The following is a 20,341-nucleotide window of genomic DNA, read 5'->3' on the forward strand; positions in this document are numbered from 1 at the left end:
ATAGATGTTAAAAGTTTTAAATGCCCAGTTTAAATTTGACCCTAAATTTAATTTAGGAGAAATTGGAGTTTAGAGAGGAAGAGAATAACTTGGTCAGACATATACAATTTGACAACTAAAAGGAATATGGATTAGACTGAGGAAAGACCTGAGGCAGAAGAATTAGACGATTACCACAATAATCCAGATAAGAAGTGATAAAGGCCTGGGAGTTCATTAACAGAGAACTAAAGCAAAAGAGATGAAAAAACAGCATTTGGCAAATGACTGTTAGATGGGGTGAACAAAGGAGAAGTCAAGGATGACACCAAGATTGCAAATGTGGGGGGTACCCCCCAAAAGTATTAGGTAAGTTCAGAAGTTCAGAGCAGGTATCAGAGTGGTAAGTGAAGGTGAGGGGATAGATAGATAGAAGATTCTATTTTGAACATCTAGAGTCTAACATACTTTTGGTACATTTAGTTTTAAACATTCAACAAATAGCTGAGAATATAGGACTGGAGCTTGAAGAATAGATAACTGGGAGCAACTTGCATAGAGAAAATTAAAACCATGGAGAGATGATAAGGTCATCAAGAGTAAATACTTTAAAAAGGGGGAAGAAGAAAAAGGAGAACCAGCCCAAAATAGAGCTTTGGGCAACAACCACAAATTATTGTTGATGATCCTCAATTGAGCCTAAGAGAGAGCCAGCCAACAAAGAAGAATGGCCAGAAGACAGCAGGGTATCCAGGACAGAAGGCATGCAGTGTCAAATGCTGCAGAAAGGTCAAGAAGGATGAGTATTGAAAAAAGGTCCCTGGTCCTTGACAACCACAGAGAGAGGAACATCAAATGAATAATGAAGATTTGAAACCAGATTCCAAAGACCGAGAACTGAGAGCAAAGAAAGGAAGCAGAGACAACAAAAGTAAACAGCTTTTTCTAGGGATATAGATGAGAAAAGGAGAAGAAATACAAGATAATAGTTAAGAAAATGGCAGAGTCTGTGCAAAAATGTTTGGAGCAGCCCTTTTTATAGTGGCAAGACCTAAAAACTGAATGGATGACCATCAGTTGAAGAATGGCCAAATAAATTAGGATATATGAATGTTATGGGATATTTTTGTTCTATAAAAATCGATCAGCAGGATGATTTCAGAGAGGCTTCGAGAGACTTACATGAACTGATGCTAAGTGAAGTGAGCAGAAACTGGAGATCATTATACATAGCAATAACAAGATTATATGATGATCAATTCTGATGGACGTGACTCTCTTCAAGAATGAGATGATTCAGGCCATTTTCAATAGACTTGTGATGAAGAGAGCCATCTGCATCCAGAGAGAGGATTGTAGGGACTAAATGTGGATCACAACATATTTTCATCTTTTTTGTTTACTTTTTTCCCTTTCTCATTTTTTTTCTCTTTTGATCCGATTTTTCTTGGGCAGCAGGATAAATGTGGAAATATATTTTAGAAGAATTGCACATGTTTTAAAACCTACATTAGATTACATGCTGTCAAGGGAAGAGGGTTGAGAGAAAGAGTGGGAAAAAATTTGGAACACAAGGTTTTACAAAGGTGAATGTTGGAAACTATCTTTGCATGTATTTTTAAAATAAAAAGCTAATATTAAAAAATGTGGCAGGAAGGGAGGGAGAGAGGGAAAGAAGAAGGGAGTTAAATTGTAGGATCTACTAAGTTATCCCCTTTACTCCCACCCTCGTCCCACCTCAGAACTGATTTATTTGTAAGAGGAAAATTAGGAGTCATTAGATGTTGAAGACTGGAGAGGATAGATGATTATGGCTGACAATCACTGACATTTCAGTCAGTAAGTCAATAATGACTATAATATCTATACTGATTATCATCTAATCTACAACTTGCCATCTTATTCACAATGACAACTCAAAAATTTTTACCAGATGCCTTATAAAAAACCCTGAGATGATGTCAGCTCCATTCTCTAATATAATAACTTCCCTCTTTAAAAAAAAAAAAAAAGAAAGAAAGAAATGAGAGGACTATAATATAGTTCTTTCTTAGTTGATTCTGAAGGATCAGACCTTTTACTTTCTAAGATAGGCATAAGAAATGTGAAACCCATGGACCATATAAAGCCCATAAAATCATTTGGTGTGACCTCACCAAGGCATTTGCAGAGAACAATGAGCTGAAAACGATAAGTAAAACAAGCTCCCATTGCTGGAATTTTTAAGTTGATAATTTTGTATGGCCCACAAAAATTATATAAATATCCAAATGGCCCTTGGCAGAAAATAAAGTTTCCCACCCTTGTTCTAAAGAGGCAAAAGGAAGCAAGAAGAAGAACATCTCACCTGAACCAATGCTTCCTTCATTGCTGTCCAGTTGGATACTCTCCAAGCACACTCCAGCACAAGATAAGGATTTATATGCCCTTTTGATTGGCCATATTCTGTCAAAGCTTCCCATTGATTCAACTCTTTAGAGCAGCTATAAATATTAAAAAAAAAAAAAAATTAAATGGTTCTAATTATTTTACAAACCAACTCAATATTAAGAAAAAAATATTTTAAATTATTTCATATATTTTCCAAAGTTGGAGGTAAGTGGGTGGGTGGAAGAAGAAGGGTGGCAGTAGCAAAAAGTAGAAGAGGAAAATAATACAAAAACAAATAGACTTTCCTTATTAGAGTTAAGTACCTACAAAACAGAAATACATTTTTCTCCTTTTGAAAATGAATCTAATTCCCACAAAATATGAGATATCCTGATGATAACCCGATGTATCATGAATGATACCATGAAAAGTTATGAACAAACTTTAAGTTATACTTTGATTTGTTTAAAACACAAATATTCAAAAAAAGTTTCTCCCAATTATTCAAAGGTCATTAGGATTTAGAAAGTTTCTCCTTTTATAGTCCATTTCAAGGATTAGCCAGTCTAATTTAGAATTTTAAAATTTTCATTTTCAATTTTTCCTGCTTGTGCCTGCAAGGACCTGCCTACAGATTAGGCAGAATTTACTAATCCCCTGCCTTCTTCCCATTCACTGATACTTTTCCTGGACTCATTCCCCGACAAGAAAAAGACTATTCCAATATCTTCTTACTCTATCCAATCTATTTATTCTGAACCCTGGCTACTGAAGGGCAACCTACATTCTTGAATTCAACCATCTGCTTCCTTATTCCCATTCACCTCAACCCTAACACTAGAGTGCTACCCTCCAAACATGCCTGCCTTTTCTACTGCAACCTCAGCATTTTCCCCTCCATAATTAACAAACTTCCTTTTGTCAATAATCTGTCATAGCTGACAGAAAGCCAACTGTACCTATTATAATATCTATATTCTCACTAATATTAAATTTCTACTTCCTTCTTGGCTGTCTTCAAACATACCAAATTCTCCCCCATTCTTAAAAATCCCCATTAGACCATATTATATGCACTAGCTATTAATCCAAAATTTCAACTATCCTTCACCAAACTCAAAAGTCATCCTTCCTCACAACTGGAAAAAAAAAGTATCAATAAGTCATACATTGTCATACAAATCACTCCTCTACATATTTTATATTATAGCTACACTTTTTCATCATTCCTCACAAATTTCCTAGAACTTTGTACTGACTGCCTTCCAAGTCTGAAAAGCTTTTTTCCCTCCTCTTCTTAGAATACCTAGTTTCCTTCAAGACTCACCTTAAATGCTACTTTCTACAAAAGGCTTTTTGCAGGTCCTCTAGCTTCCCATGGCTACTTTTCAGTTATTCTGTCTATGTCATTTATATATCTATCTATATATGTCATCTCCTCTACAATAACAATAAACTCCTTGAGGACAAAGCCTTTTGGGGTTTTTTCTTTCTTTTCTTTTTATTAGTATTTTATTTTTCCAACAAGCCAAGATAGTTTTCAACATTCACCTTTGCAAAACCTTGTGCTCTAAATTTTCCTCTCTTCCCTGCTCCCCAAGACAACAATCTGATGTAAGTTAAACATGTGCAATTCTTCTAAACATTCTTATTTGTCATGCTGTGCAAGAAAAATAAGATCAAAAGAAAAAAAAACAAGCAAACAAAACAACAACCACAAAATTATGCTTTGACCCACATTCAGTCTCCCTAGTTCTCTCTCTCTGGATGCATATGGCACTTTTTATCACAAGTCTATTGGAATTCTGGCTTTTTCTTTCTATGTTTAATACTTATTACAAACCCTGACACAGAGTAAGAGCTCAACAAATTGACTAATAGGAACTAGTACTTTTAAGGAATCAAATTGTTGAATGACACCAATCTCAGAGATTTACCGAATCCAGTGATCTTCCCAAAGCTGATATTCTGGGAAGATAGCAGGAGACGCATTATTCCTCTCATGTTCTTTTTTGGCCTTTTCCATTGCTTTTTCATATGATTCTTGTGCCTAAAAAAAGGAAAAAGAAAAAAAAGAGTTCCTATTAGTTTTAGTATGTGACCTAATTCCAAAGATCTGAATAAGATTAAAAAACTTAAGACATTTTAACTTGAGTTAACTCAGTTATCCTGGAGTACCAAAAACCTGGCTTTCCTCCTCCTTTCTTATTAATGTAGGGCCTCTCTTTTTAAATCACTTTTCCTAGAAAATCTCCAAGAGACTATAAGTAGGGACAGGGAAAGAATAAGAGAGTATCTAACTTTCCACTGGAACACAAGGGAAAGCAAAGATAAATTAGTAAAGTTCTATATTAGAGGATAAAGGATAACATTTTCTAATTAAATTCCTTGCATTGTTATATTAGGGCATCTTGAGCACTTCTGGAAGAAATTTTCTTGATACTGCCCTCTCCTGGTTCTCTTACCTATCTTGTCTACATTCTTTGTTGATCTTCATCTTCATCACCATCCCTATAACTGCTAAAAGTGGGGGTCCCCCAAGACTCTGTCCTTCATCCACCCTCCATCTCCTCAATATTATTTCAAAATTATTTCATCAGCTTCTATAGTTTCAACTCTCTCCTAAGGAGCTGGCTTTTATCTCCTTTGTTATCCAATCTCATATCTCCAACTGCTTTTTAAAAAGTTTTTCCCTGTAAACATCTTAAATTAAATCATATCCAGAAAACCAGAAGTGTCTTTCCTCCAAAATTCCCCCTTCTTCCTCTTTGCTCTAAACTTCAGTATTATTGCTGAATATACCACCAGTCACCCCATTATCCAGGCTCACAAATTGAATATGATTCTCAACTATTCACTCTCACCCCCCCCATATCCAATCTGTTATCAATTCCTGTTGATTCAACCTTTGTAGGATCTGTTAAAAATCCCACTTCTCTACTCTGCCTCTGCCACTGTCCTGGTACAGCTCCTTATCACCTCACACCTGAACTACTGTCTCCAGTCTCTCTTCCCACTATAATACATTCTCTTCTCAGCTGTCACACTGATCTACCTAAAATACAAGTCTTGACCATTTTACCACTGTATTAAAAACTCCAGTGACTTTCTCACCTCTAGGACCAAATACAAAATCATTTTTTAGGCTTTAGAAACCCTTCATAATCTAGCCCGTACTTACTACCCTTCTTTTCCAACCTGCATTTTACTCATCCCCCTCCCTGCCATAAATTCTGTGATCCAATGGCCTCCTTGCTATTCTTTAGACAAAACACTCCCTGACTCTAAGTACTTTCATGGCTGAGCCTTTCCTGAAACACAAGCCTTCATTTAGGCCCTCTAACTATCCTCAAGTCTCAGCTAACGTCCCTTTCAGCACAAAGTCTTTCCTAATTTTCCTGAATCTGTATTTAATGATTTCTCTTTGAGATCATCTCAGTTTATTCAGTATATATCTAGTTTGTACCTCGTTATATGTATGTTGAGTCTCCTATTAAACTCTGAACTCTTAGGAGTAGGGACTGTTATTATTTTGTGTTTGTCTTTCTTTCTATCCCTAGTAATTAGCAAGTTCCTGGCATAGAGTAAGAGCTTGATAAATGTTATGTGACTGAGCACAAAACTGCTTGTCTGGAATACATTATAATAGTTTTGAACTCAAATCTTAGGTAAATAAATATAAATATGCAAGTAAAAATAAAATCAAAATTATTCCTACTAGAATTTCTTATGGTCCAATACAAGTAAGGATTTCAGATAAAATTATTTCTAGATCAGTGATCACAGCAAAGAGCATTATACTTTAAAAGAATTCATTCTATAATGTGGTGCTCTTCTAACACCAAAATTCCATTAAAAGGGTCCTTTTCAACGTACTTTGTGTATAGTAATTTGAATTTATTAAAATAAAAATCCCAAAATTTACATGTTCTCTTACTTTGAAAATAATTATCTTATGCACACACATCTCCTATCAGCTACAAAATATTAATTCTGTTAAACAGTGGTTACCTGCTCAAAGAATCCATGCTGCTCATATGCTATAGCTGTTGCTGTCTCGGGAAATTTACAGCGTTTTTGCCATAAGCCTGCCCACATATCTTCCTCTTGTAACAGAGAATAAAGTTCAGCAAGGGAGTCTAAAATTTCCTGAAAACAAATCAACTAATCAATATAGCTAAAAAACTATGTGTTTTGGTAAGAACATTTTTTTAAATAGTGCAATTTCAAGACAATTTAAAATTAAATCAATTTTAGAAATTTAGTTTGTTTAAACTATAAATATCTAATGAAAAAAGGAGGTTACTTACTTGTTGAGGTGGAGTTATACTCTCCTGTTCATAAAATTCAGTTGTCTGTTTGGGTTTAATTTGAAGACTCAGACCTTTTTCAAAAGCCTGATGCTCTAGCATTAATGTAGAACGGAACCAAAGATTATGGGTTTTTCCCAAGTATTTCAGCACACAGGGTCTAATAGGAATCGGAGGGACACACTGTGACATAGCTTCCACAAAACAGTTTAGAGCACTTGGCTGGCAATCCCTTTGAACTTGGTGACTACCACTGCACAAGAATGGGCTTATTTCACCTGCAAGAGCCTGAAATAAAAACATTTACAAACCTTCTCTCAAAATCAACACAATGCCAATATCTCTTCTTTCACAAAACCCAGTAATATTTTCAAACATTTGTTCCACTGCCAAGATCTATTGGCTCGCTTTGTTTTTAAAATAAAAATCTACCAAGATTCCTTTTCTTTAAGGGATAATAAAAATATGAATATCGAAGAAAATAAAAATTTAAAACAACAAGAATTAAAGTTACATCATTCAGAAATACAAATATGAAGTTTCAAAGTATTTTCTTTAAAAACCTCACATGTTGTTGTCGATCTGAGAGAATTTTCCACAATCTTGCAAAAAGCTGGATCCAGGTCTTTTCTGCTAATGTTGTAGAAATATGACACAGCTGAACAAAGGCACTGAGCAATGCACCAGTCTACAGATGGAAAAAAGAACAACATTCAGCTCAGTTGGTCAACAGTTTATATTATGTAAACTAGTGAATACAACAAACTTTTATGGTATTAAAACACAATCTGTCTCAAAATGTATTTTTAATCTACAAAATTTAATGAAATTATCATGTTTCCAACAGTGAATATAATGAAACTGAACAAAAACAATTCAACTTAATTTACATAAAATGATTCCAATACAGAAATCTTTCTTCCATTACTAGTAAGTTTAAATAAGTTTTAATACATATCAATGTATCTATCATAACTCTTTAATGTACATATAGCACATGTATGTTTTTAAAAACTATTTCTTTTAAACTCATTTTAAATGTTTTATTATATGTTCTTTCCTATTTCACTTCTGACTCAAAAGCTATGTTGGAAGAACTTAAATACTGTCAAGTCTAACACTAAAATGAAAGGCTATGTCTGTCATTTATCAGTCAAATTTAGCTAATATAAGAGAAAGGAGGCTCATCACCAAATTAACCACAAAGTAATGAACCTATTTGACCACAAAAACCCCACAAAACCTATTTCATTTACTGCAGTAAATATCATGCTGAAAAATATAAAAAAGAAATTTGGAAAATAGAAAGAGAAAAACTTTTCTAATATACTTTATATCCTGGTGATAATTTTGATTTTTAAAAAAAAGTATAAAAGTGGCAGATATACGTACATGTGTGGAGACATACATCCCTTGACACAGGCAAAAACAATTATTACCCTCAAAAAGATAGTGGACCTTTTGGGCACTCTATGCGCCCCTTTTTGGAAAACTGCTTTTAAATACATAAAATACATGAGATTAAAAAGAAACTAATTAAACTAAAATACAATTACCAGAATTTTTTTTTTTTAAGCTCATGATTGGGCAGCTAGGTGGTGCAGTGAATAGAGCACTAACCAAGTCAGGAGGACCGAGGACCTAAGTTCAAATCTGGTCTCAGATACTTAACACTTCCTAGCTGTGTAACCCTAAGCAAGCCACTTAACCTCAACTGCCTCAGCCAAAAAAAAAAAAAGCTCATGGTTAAGAACTGTTATTCTAATAGGAGACACTACGTAAATAAGGCAAATAATAGATGATATTTAAAGAATAGATTATGATAATCTGAAAAGGGAGTCATTAGCAATCAGGGGGTGGAAGAGAAACTGAGAAAACATGGACTTTTATGTGATTTTTGAAGGAAGTCAGGAAAACTAAGAGGAAAGATAGGAATGTTATATTTGAGGAATTGCCAAAAATTCCAGAATACCTGGATCTTAGGAGTATCTAGAGAGGAGGAAAATATAAGTAAGAAATGAAGAGGTCAAGTTCTCATGAGTTTTAAATACCAAATAGTATATTTTACATTTGATCTGAGGTTCAATTAGATGGTTTTTAAGGTTCCTTCCAATTCTGAAATTCTATAATTAAAATTTCCCTTATTTTATATGAAAATAGAATAAGTAATAGAAATGCATTCACAGACATGAACACACTTTTTTTCCTTTTTTATGCTGAGACAATTGGGGTTACCAAGGATGACACAACTAGGAAGTGTTTAGTGTCTGAGGTCAGATTTGAACGTCCTCCTGACTTCAAGGTTGGTGCTCTATCCACTGCACCACCTAGCTGCCCTACATTCTTTCCTCTTACATGCAAACATAAATGCCTCTCTTCAGTTAAAATGTCATCAGATCAAAACTTATACTGAAGAAGCTATTAAAAAAATTATGTACCTCATTATTAGACTATTTTTCAAATTATCTGCAACAGGAATGAGGAAATAATGTAGTTAACCTATCTTTCAAGAGTCTGTCCTCTTCTCCCATCAGACAATATAACTAACTTCTACAATATTTAAATAAGATGATTACTTGGAGTTTTCCAGGACTGCAAAAGTTAATTAAGCAAGTGAAATGTGAAATGAAAGAAAGATCAGTTTTACAATGGGATATTACTTTAGCATTTTATAGGCTCTTCAGATAAGAAGTCACTATTTCAACATACAAACCTTAACTTCTCGAAGAGAGTCAAGGAATTTATCATGTCTGTTGGTCAACATGTGTAATTGATTACCAATGTCTTTTTCCGAAAGTTCTTTGGTTTTAGGTGTGCTAGTCTGATCTCCAGGAGCCAATTCAATATCTATCTCCACATCCTAAATCAAATAAAATTTTAAATTAGTTAGATTAAATCTGGTGGACAGTACTTTTGAATAGCAACTTCTAAAGGCTTGGTACTCAAAAGTTTGTAATCATAATTTCATTAAGTATGATTTGATTCCATAAAAATGTATTGCTTGTTTTTTAGACAATTTAGCTTTTTTTGAATCCAGCTAAAAACACTAAAATATTTAAAACAAATCATCAAAATTAAAAAAATGGAAAACTAAAGCAGATAAACATCAAGCCAATTAGAAGTCAGAATAATATTCTTTAAATTTCACTATATGAGAAATTTGTTTGGTTGCTTTAGAAATTCAAAAATAAGCCTGGCATAATAATATAATATTCAACTGATTGCTTAAGACAAAGTGGGGAAAAAATCATCCTGGCCATCCAAAACTTTCTAGATGTCATAAAAAGTTGAAATTTCCAAAAAGTAATTCTGTGCCCCTCACCTCCAAAATCCCCTTTATCTGCATTATTATCTCAACTCTAATATTGTTCATTAGTTACAAATCTAAGTTGGAAGCACTTTTTTATCTTACAGAAATACAGGATTCTTAAAGTACTACTTAAAATATCAATTTTATACATGGGAATTATTAAAACAAAGGAAAAATTTTTTAATATTCCTACTTCTCCTACAAATGCACAAATGGCCTAGATGTAATTTAGGGAAAAGACTGATTCACACATCAGTAATAAAAATGTTCCTTTTATAGGAAAAAGACAAAATGTATAAAGTAATCTATACTCAGCACTAAAGATTGTTTTCGAAAAACAAAAAAATTAAATAGTCTTTACGAGTCTAAATCTACACTGGAAAGATTTCAATACACATATTTATCTGGTTAAATTGTTAGTGCTGTCTCATATAGGTTATCAAAGGCCTCATAACAATCCATTATTTTGGTAAAATATTTCTCATTCAAAAAGAAAACCAAAAAGTTGGCAAAATTTGATAACAATAATGATAATTTTATTGTGTTTTAATTTATAGTCTTTTAAGATTTGCAAAATACTTTATATATTATATCATTTGATCTTCACAACAATCCTGTGAAATTGATGCCATTATCATCCCCATTTTCACAAATGAGAAAGCTAAACTGAGGCAGGATCAAAATTCAGGTCTTCATGACTGAGTCTGCTAGTCTATATTCAATTTGCTAATGAATTAAAAAAACAAACTAACAAAAAAAGCACTGAAATGATGTCAAGGATCTCAAAGTCAAATTCAAAGGCAAAATGTTCAGAAACTGAGGGGAAAAAATTAAAAACCTAACTATTATTCAGGGATGAAACATGCATATATCTCTGACCTAAAAATTATATGGCTGCTAAAGTTTTCTTTTGGGAAAAAAAAACATTTCAGTCTCTTCCAAAAATGGATTTATAAAATTACTCTTACCTCTTCTTTGGATTCACTGTTCTCTCTTTCTCGGGGTTCTTGTTTGACATGTGTTACCATGGCAAATGCTGCTCGATCATGACTATCAGCCAGATTAATAACATTAGTAATAGATGGGAGCATAGCGCCTTGACAACTTGTACCAATTGTAGTGTTTCTTTCACATACTGCCAACAGGAGCTAAAAAAAAAAAAAAAAAGTTTTTATTGAGGAGAAAACAAAACACCACATCATTTTAAATGGAATTTGCAGATTATAAATAAATGTTTAATATTGTCAAATGAAACTGAGTTGGATTGTTTTATCTATCATTTTGTCATTAGTCAAATTTCAAACCATTTGGTCCATATAGCATATTATGGTACCATTTTATCTTTCTAGCTAGCCTATTGCTTCCTACACATATATTTATGTGTTTTAGTCAAACAGAGAAAAACATTTATCAAGAGAGCAAGCATTTATTAAGTATCTACTCTGTAGCAAGCACTATACTAAGCACTTTACAACTACTAAGTCCTCATTTAATTCTAAGAAGTTGGTGTTGTTATTATCCTGCAATTTGCAGTAAAAACTGAGATAAAACAGAGGCTAAGTGACTTGCCCAAGTCCCACATCTACTGACTAGGCTATGAACTCAGATCTTCTGCATTACAAGCCTAGCGCTCTAACCACTGAAGCACATAGCCGCCTATGCTCTCCAAATGTGTCCTGGGCTGCCCTTCCCTCTGGGACTCTGCTCTCATTTTCACTGTACCTGAAAGGTTTTCCCTCTTGCTCCTTGTTCTACCCATCTTTGAAGGCTCAACTCAAATGCCACCTACAAGAAGTTTCCCCAATTCTTGCTATTCATGACCTTCCTTCTCCAATCTCATTTCTTTCCTAATAAAGCATTTTGCTATTATGTGTACTGGCATCTTATTCCCCTTTCAGAATGAAAACTCTAGAAAGGGACCATGTCTTAGCTATATTCTTTTATCTCCCTTAGCACCCAAAACCTCTGTACATAGTAGTTCTATAATAAAAGACTAGTACTGGAGAGGAAAAGGTAGAAAAAAATAATCTATTCAATCAGACACTATAATGATGTACTGCCACAAAAACCACTTCTGTGTTAAAGAGACATTACCAGCAGTACTGACTTTCTGCTGTCTTTTATCAGGTTAAATACTTATTTAAAATTTACTTGTCTTAAAAAAAAAATTTATCTAATATTTATTTTATTATTACTCAATACAGATATAAAGACAAGTAGAAAATAACTTTCCTAATAGCTTCAGTAATTCTTAAAGTGAGCAACTGAAGCAAAGATAAATTAATTAAGTTAAGTTCAAGGGGTAAAATTACTGACCAAAATTGCCAGAATATTCTTCTATCCCAAGTTAACAAGTAAATCAGAGTCTTAATAGGAACATCAAGGAATCTACCCTTGTTAGTAAGATTTAAAGAGAATTTATTTTACATCTAATGAAATTCCTACCCTATCCTTATGCTAGACTCAAACACCGGAAAATGAATCAATTCATATAGATTTTAATATAGATTTCTTTGCTCAACAGCTTTTTAAGAGTTTAAAAGGGAAGATCCATAAAGTTGATAAGATCATGGCATTAAATATACAGAGATTAATTAGCTCTGTGATACTTTGAGCATTTAAGAACTGAATGTGATATTGTTCAAATTCCCAGTGTTGAAATAATTAAAAAAAAAAAAAAACTTTTCACACTCAAGACTCAACAAAGTTTTGGCTATATAATGAAGAAAGCTATGTGACAATCTAAAAGAATCACAATTTAGAAACAAAGCTTTATGTTATCTGAAAGTGGCACATTTGACAAACCTCTTTATCTTAAAATGGTTCCTGAAAAGTATTCAAAAAATAACTACAGTGGTTTATCATATGGTGTTAAAATTCTAAGATACCTATTACATTTACCATAGTCATACTGGATTAAATCATGGAAAGTATACACAGCAGAGATGTTTTTCTTCTCTAATTTGTTTCTGCTAAATGTAGGCAATTTGAGTTGGCATTTTTAAGGCTTCAATGCACCAAAAACACCTTATTGTACTATCTGCATTCAAAACAATGGGAAATAAAATTTGGTTTGAAATTTCCTTTATGATGTCCATATTTAAATATGGTTGTAAGGCTATATTTCAAGTATGCCATCGTAATACTAAAGTTAAAAGAAGTTTTTTCTAACATTTTTAAAGTCTGTTGCAGCAGAATGTTTGTGGCAGCCCTCTTTGTAATGGCCAGAAACTGGAAACTGAGTGGATGCCCATCAATTGGAGAATGGCTGAATAAATTGGGGTATATGAATGCTATGGAATTTTATTCTGTAAAAAATGACCAGCAGGATGGTTTTAGACAGGCCTGGAGAGACTTACATGAACTGATGTTGAGTGAAATGAGCAGGACCAGAAGATCATTATATATTTCAACAACAATATTGTATGAGGATGTATTCTGATTGACATGGCCATCTTCAACAATGAGATGAACCAAATCAGCTCCAATAGAGCAGTAATGAATTGAACTAGCTACACCCAGAGAAAGAACTCTGGGAGTTGAGTGTGAACCATTACATAGAATTCCCAATCCCTCTATTTTTGTCTGCCTGCATTTTTTATTTCCTTCACAGGTTAATTGTACACTATTTCAGAGTCCGATTCTTTTTGTACAGCAAAGTAACTGTTTGGACATGTATACAGATATTGTATTTAATTTATACTCTAATATATTTAACATGTATTGGTCAACTTACCAGCTGGGGGAAAGGATGGGGGGATGGAGGGGGAAAATTGGAACAAAAGGTTTTGCAATTGTCAATGCTGAAAAATTACCCATGCATATATCTTGTAAATAAAAAGCTATAATAATAAAAAAAAAAAAAGTATATTGCAAAAGCTGAAATTCTAGCACTATTACACAACAGCACAAATTCTTACAATTTTAGAGCATAGAGTCAGTTGTAAGATACTTAATAAACCTCAAATTCATATAGTGAACTGAATGCGATCCTACCTCAATGCATTGCTTGATCCAAAAGTGATTCCCCATGGCTTCCCAGTTCTGAGAACAAGTCACATAAAGCAAACGTTCATAAACACGACGCTTCATGGAATTGTCAAAGACTTCAAAAAACTTTGCTCGGATGAGTGGCTGAGCACAACGTAAGCCAGAAAGGAAGGCAGGTTCTAGTTTAGCAGTGAGCTCACTTCCAGAAAGATTTTCATCTCTATAGTTAAAGGAAACATAATGGAAGGCAAAATTTATTTCATTAGGATTTTATTATTTCAGTATCTATTTTATTAGAATTTCTTTTGTTCCTTGGCCATTAAGCAAACCAGCAGCAAAAACCTTCTCTCAAATGCAAATAATCACAAAGTTCACTTAAATGGCTCATGTGGCAGTTGGATAGCTTCTTCCCTAATATTCCTACTATAAGTTATTTGATTAGGTACTTAAAAGCATTCTTTTAAACCTTTTCATTGCTAGAAGATGAATGGATAGGAATCAAACAGTTACAATATTTGATTAACTGATATAATTACCTATAGACATAGTTAACAAGGTCTAAGAATTGAGCATTTAATTCAAGGTCTTCTGGAAAACGTTTTTCAATGTAAGTCATCATTTTCACCAACAAAATGGACTTCTCACGAAGTGTAGGTGTCTGCGAATTTTTAAAAAGAGAATTAATTTTCTAAATTTGAAAAATGACATATCCCAAAATATTTCAAACATCTTTTTTAATAACCTTTTACACTTCTTTCAAGCATAATGGAGCAAGATCATCTTTCTAAAAGGAAAGACTTAAGAAGATCCTTTTAATAACGGTTTTCAAACATGGATGCTTAAAATTTCCTAAGTGCTATGTTCACTTTGATGTAGGATGTATCTTAATTACATGCTTGTGCACGTACATACACACACACACACACACACACACACACACATATGAACATGAACTTTAGAAAGATGTCTTAAGTCAGTCTAAAAGCTATTTAGAAATGACTAATGGAGCAGAACCAGGAGTTCATTGTACATGACAACAAGATTATACAATAATCAATTCAGATGGACATGGCTCTCTTCAACAATGATGTGATCAGATCTCAGTGATGAAGAGAGCCATCTACGCCCAGAGAGAAGACTGTAGGAACTGAGTGTAGTTCACAACATAGCATTTTCACTCTTTTTGTTATTTGTTTGCATTTTATTTTCTCATATTTTTTCCCCTTTTTAATGTGATTTTTCTTGTACAGCAAGATAATTGTATAAATATGTATGCATATATTGGATTTAACATATTTTTAACCATGTTTAACATATATTGGATTACTTGCTATCTGGGGGAAGAAAGGGGAGAAAATTATAAAACAAGGTTTTGCAAAAATCAGTGTTGAAAAATTGTCCATACATATGTTTTGAAAATAAAAAGCTTTAATTAAAAAAAGAAAGAAAGAAATGACTTAATGAAATGTTTTTTTTAATAAATTATGTGTCAGAACCTAACTAAATCATTCAGCTTTATATTCAGAATAGACAATGACCAAAGTCATATTTTAAAGAAAAAAAATTTCTTTCCTATGCAAGGCCTTTATTGAAATTTCAGGAGCTGCTTCTATCATACAGTAGTTAACCTTTCACCAATAAGAACAACACAAAAAATATTACATTGGGCTGAGCAATAAGATTTAGACAAACTAAGGTCCTTCTTTCAACAGGGACAATACGATGGAAAATTTTGACTCCTCTAAAAAATAGATAATGTGAAACAACACATAATAATTATAACTTCAATTTGACTCAGGATAAGAGGTGAGAAAATCTTCCTTCTTTCAGCAGAAAGGGAAGTGATTAGAAGTATAGAGATGTTAGACTATAATCACTATCATTAATCTTAATTGGCTGGTTTTTGTTGTCCTCATAGTAGTAGTTAAAATAAATTATTCAAGGGCATGGGGAGTAGGTTGGGGATAAGATATCATGAAAAGATTGATGCAAAAGCAAAAAGCATTAATAAAACTTACTATCAATTTTTAGCAGAAAAGGAATTATGATTGTAAAGATTCTGTATTAAAGATCTCTATGGAAAGACTATAAAAATCTTGCAACTAAGTTTATTTGCATTCACAGAAAGCAATTTTATATGAATAGATCACAAAGTTAATATCAACATCGCCATTTTGTTTTAACAACTTACCTGATTGGCTGCCATAGGGGAATTATTTTTAACCCATTCTTCTACTGTTTTAACCACAGCACGAAGAATTTTGGCATCAGTTGACTTTTCAATTAGTGATGTTAGAATTGCCTGAATAAAATTTTTCCTCATCTCCATGCTCATTACAGCAAGACGAGTTTTCACAAGATCTAAACTCAACATAACCAGTTCACTTGTCCCTGCTAATATACAGAAACAGATTATAAGAGATTATAGTTCTATGATTATACATAACTAGTTATCTTAAGAGGGAAATGTGCTCAATACAAACATCTCCCTCCATCCCCTTATAAGTGGCTACATTTAAAATTGGAAGAAATCTATTAAAATTTTCACTTCTTCAAAACGCTTTATAACTTTCTTCCTCCTCCTCCTCCTCCTTATTCTCTCCTTCCTCCAACACTTTACAAGAGTTGAATAAGGAGCACACAGCTATTAGAAGATTAGTGGAGATATGAGGTGAAGTCTATATTGGAGAAACAAATATGATTAATGAAAGGGGATAGAGAGAGGTAGAGAAAAGATTCATCTTATACAACAAAGTCGGAAGCCACACAATATAGATCCCGAAGGACAAAGTACTCAAGGGCTTCCAGCAGTTGTATTTAAAATAAGGATCAAAAGACCTAAGTACCTTAAAGAGCTCAAGAGCACAGTACCTTACGAGCTCATCTATTTGAGCCCTCCATTTTATAGAGGAACAATTACAAAAAGGTGACCTGCCCAAAAATTCACATGTAAATAACCAAGTGAGGATCTGAACTCAGGCCCACTACCTCCACAGTAACTAATCTTCCCACTGTCCTCCTCTGCCTAGCTGCACTGAAATTTCAGCCACAACTGGTCCTCTTTGCACAAACCACACAAGTGAACACATAAATAAAATCTATTTAAATGTCTGTGGCTGATATTTCTTTCCATTACTGAAAATGAGATTTTAGAAATAGTTCCACATATTTTACTTCAAAAGATTAAGGTATTTTTGACTACACATACTACCAAGTGGCAAATTTTCTTGAGACACAAATAGATATCTTATAATCTTTATTTCTATATAATTTCCCTAATCTTTTAATCCTCCAATGATTATATATGCAAAACCTAACTTTAATATAACTTAAATTGTGTTTTTTGTTAGCTATTTGGATCTCAGTGCTTAATATGTAATAATCTTTAATAATCAATACAAATTTATAAAACAAATTATTATTGAGGGGCCACTAACACAACATTTTCATTTTCACTATGATATTACTAAAAAGATTAATACCTGTGTTAGCTTCTGCAGTTCCTGATGCCGCCTGTGGATTTAAATGTTCTCTAACCATCTTCTGTAGAGAACGCATGAAAACTGAAATCAATCTATCTATGTAGCTTGGATTATTACTGCAAGCAGACTTTAAGATCATCAAGGTACCTAAAAAAACAACATAAAATGTCACCATTTGAGAAAAAGATACAAAATAAGTAATATGACTACAATAAAAAATTCTATTTATTTTATTATTTTTTAAGATATAGAGTAATCACTACTTTCTTCTCCAATTATATCAGATCTCTAAAGACAGAGATTATACATTATTAAGTATCTGTACCTCCTCCAGGTGCTCCATACTAAAAAAAGTTTTATAAGTTGAATAAAATTTCAAGTATCCAAAATGTTATGAGACTTTTCATAATATACTAATACATACAACATTGTATCAAGAGATATTCCCTGAAATATCAATTTTCACTGATGGAATAATAGATTAGATATTCTGGTATAAATATACTATGGATTGCCAAATCATTTGAGAGGAAACTGAGAACATAGAAGCAGATGGGCAGAAATGAAACTTATTATTCTCTATTATAATCCCCATAGTAGATACTTCAAACTTTCTTTTCTCTCAATCCTCTCACCTAAAACTTTCTATCCAACTACTAAGAATTTATTGAAAAAAGAACATATTGCCCATGTTTCCCTAGTCTTCCCCACCCTAATTATAAAATCACCTAACATTCACCATTCTCTCCCCCCTTCACATGTAATGTTGATCCTACTTTCTCCCCTCCTCAAAAATATCCTGCCTTTTTGATCATTTCCTTTCTATCTATGTGGTTCATTCCCTGCTATCTAGCTATCATCATTTGCTCAAAACCTATCATTTGGCCTTACTAATCCCTAAAACTATTCTCTACCTCTCTTCTCTTTTCAAAGATAAATCCCTAGGAAAAACTGTCTATAATCATTCCACTTCCTTTCTTTTTACATACCCCTGAACTCTTTGATATCTGAATTTCCAATGTAACCACTGAAACTTATGAATGATTTCATAACTGCCAAATCCAATAGTCAACCCTTAATCCTAGTTTTTCTTACTCTCCTCGCAACCTCTGAGATCATATACCCTTTTAGCATGTACCACCAGATTATCAGTATTTAAAAAGATGTGGCAAAGTAACCTGGATTCATTCTATTGCAATTTATTTCTGTACTCAGCTTATTATCAAAATATTGCTTTTGACCAAGGTTATATGTACTAATAGACAACTCAATGGACAACTTCTAACTGCCTGTCATAATCTGTGCAACATTTTTTTTTTTTACCAGTATGACAATTCCTTGTTAATCTCTAGGTCAATCTTTTCAACTAAATTAGTTTTGTAGCATTTCAAAGCTCAATAAATTAATACTATGTCTTCAGTGAATAAGAGTCTTTGAAATACCTCTTCATCCAGAGAGAATCCATTTTTCTACTTATTTGTACATTCTATGCTACCATGACACCAGAAAATACTACAAGTCTATGCTTTCCTGTTTTATGATGCCCTATTGATAGTTCAGGCAAATTGTGAATAATGCTAACTCTGTGGTCATAACATAACAATCACTTTACTTGACAAGAACTCATTTGGGTCTACTAAATGCTTTAAAAAAAAAAAAAAAAAAAGAGCTCAAACTTTCTGGCACTCTCCATCACCTATATGTTTAGAAAATCATCTGTAAAAGCCTACCTGTTCCTTTGTCAAGCTTTCATTAAGGATACCTTCAATGTATTTGGAGAGACAATTTAAAGATTTTATAAAAATGATAAAGGAAATATATGGATCAATAATTAATAACTTTTTCAATCACTTTATATTATAAGCCAGAACTTGAAAAAAGGTGTTAACTCACTAGAGTTGATAGAAACAATGCTTATGTAATTGATTCATATTGGAATCTTTACAAACTGTTAAGTCATTAGAGTTGAGATGTCTGGGGCCAGAACCTGAAACAAGGTACCAAATAGAACTAATTGATACAATGCTTGTGTTTACACCTTTACTCACTGGAATTCACAAGTATGGGAGATTCACAAAGTAAACTGTGTAACTTTGTGAATTCACACCTCCTTTGAAGCTCTTAGGTTCAGAGAACATGCTGGGAGATATCCCACAATTCCTCTCTCTCATATATAAGAAACAGAGGCTCTCGGACAGAGTTCAGCTGAATTTAGATTGAGAGGGGAGTGTCAAGTGAGTTCAGCCAGAAGCTCTCTCTGAGTGAGGAGTTTTACTTCGGAACATTGACTGGGGTTGGAGAGGAGCACTCTGGGAGATTGAGAGCCAGAAGTCCTCTCTCAGAGGCAAGACAGATTCGACTTGGTGCTGGCTCTGGAGGCTGAAGAAAGCAGAGGCAGAAGCAAAGGACAAAGCTGCAAGAGCTCTTGGAACCAAGCGGAGAGATAGGCCTCAACTAACTGGGCTATATTGGAGACAATAAAAGATCTGAACTTTTAACATCTGGCTGCGTTTTGGGTGATTATTACTTTCAACTGAAACTAAGGCTGCCTCCAGAAAACCTCCCCTAAGAAACCTGCTCTCTCCCAGAGAGAACCATTATTTTAAAGAAGAAAAACACCACAGGTTCACACATTAGAGCTCACACCTTTAAGAGAGTTTACACATTAAAGCTCACACGTTAGAGTTCACAAGTCGAGAGATTCACAAAATTTACACCTCCTATAATCCCACTCTCAGAGGAAGAGTCAACCTTCAGGTTCACACCTTTAAGAGATCATATATAAGAAGCTCTCAGTCTCAGGGAGGAGTGAGTTGGAGATATTGAGAGCCAGGAGTCAGTTGGGAAGGAGAACCAGAATTCAGAGAGAGTTGAAGAGATTGAAAGCCAGAAATCAGTCA

At 33.5% G+C, this 20,341-nt stretch overlaps 1 protein-coding gene across 1 annotated transcript in view; it reads right to left on the minus strand.

Moving 5' to 3' along the window:
- Nucleotides 1-20,341, minus strand: part of TRRAP (transformation/transcription domain associated protein) — a 137,914-nt gene that overhangs the window by 48,016 nt on the left and 69,557 nt on the right. Inside the window, 11 exon segments of the mRNA XM_052000683.1 lie at nt 2,327-2,462; nt 4,287-4,399; nt 6,361-6,498; nt 6,660-6,947; nt 7,228-7,347; nt 9,373-9,519; nt 10,938-11,117; nt 13,966-14,179; nt 14,496-14,617; nt 16,151-16,353; nt 17,442-17,588. Coding sequence (XP_051856643.1) covers nt 2,327-2,462; nt 4,287-4,399; nt 6,361-6,498; nt 6,660-6,947; nt 7,228-7,347; nt 9,373-9,519; nt 10,938-11,117; nt 13,966-14,179; nt 14,496-14,617; nt 16,151-16,353; nt 17,442-17,588 — 1,808 coding nt within the window.

Source organism: Antechinus flavipes, chromosome 1 (assembly GCF_016432865.1).
Source record: "Antechinus flavipes isolate AdamAnt ecotype Samford, QLD, Australia chromosome 1, AdamAnt_v2, whole genome shotgun sequence".
NCBI classification, from domain to species: domain Eukaryota; kingdom Metazoa; phylum Chordata; class Mammalia; order Dasyuromorphia; family Dasyuridae; genus Antechinus; species Antechinus flavipes.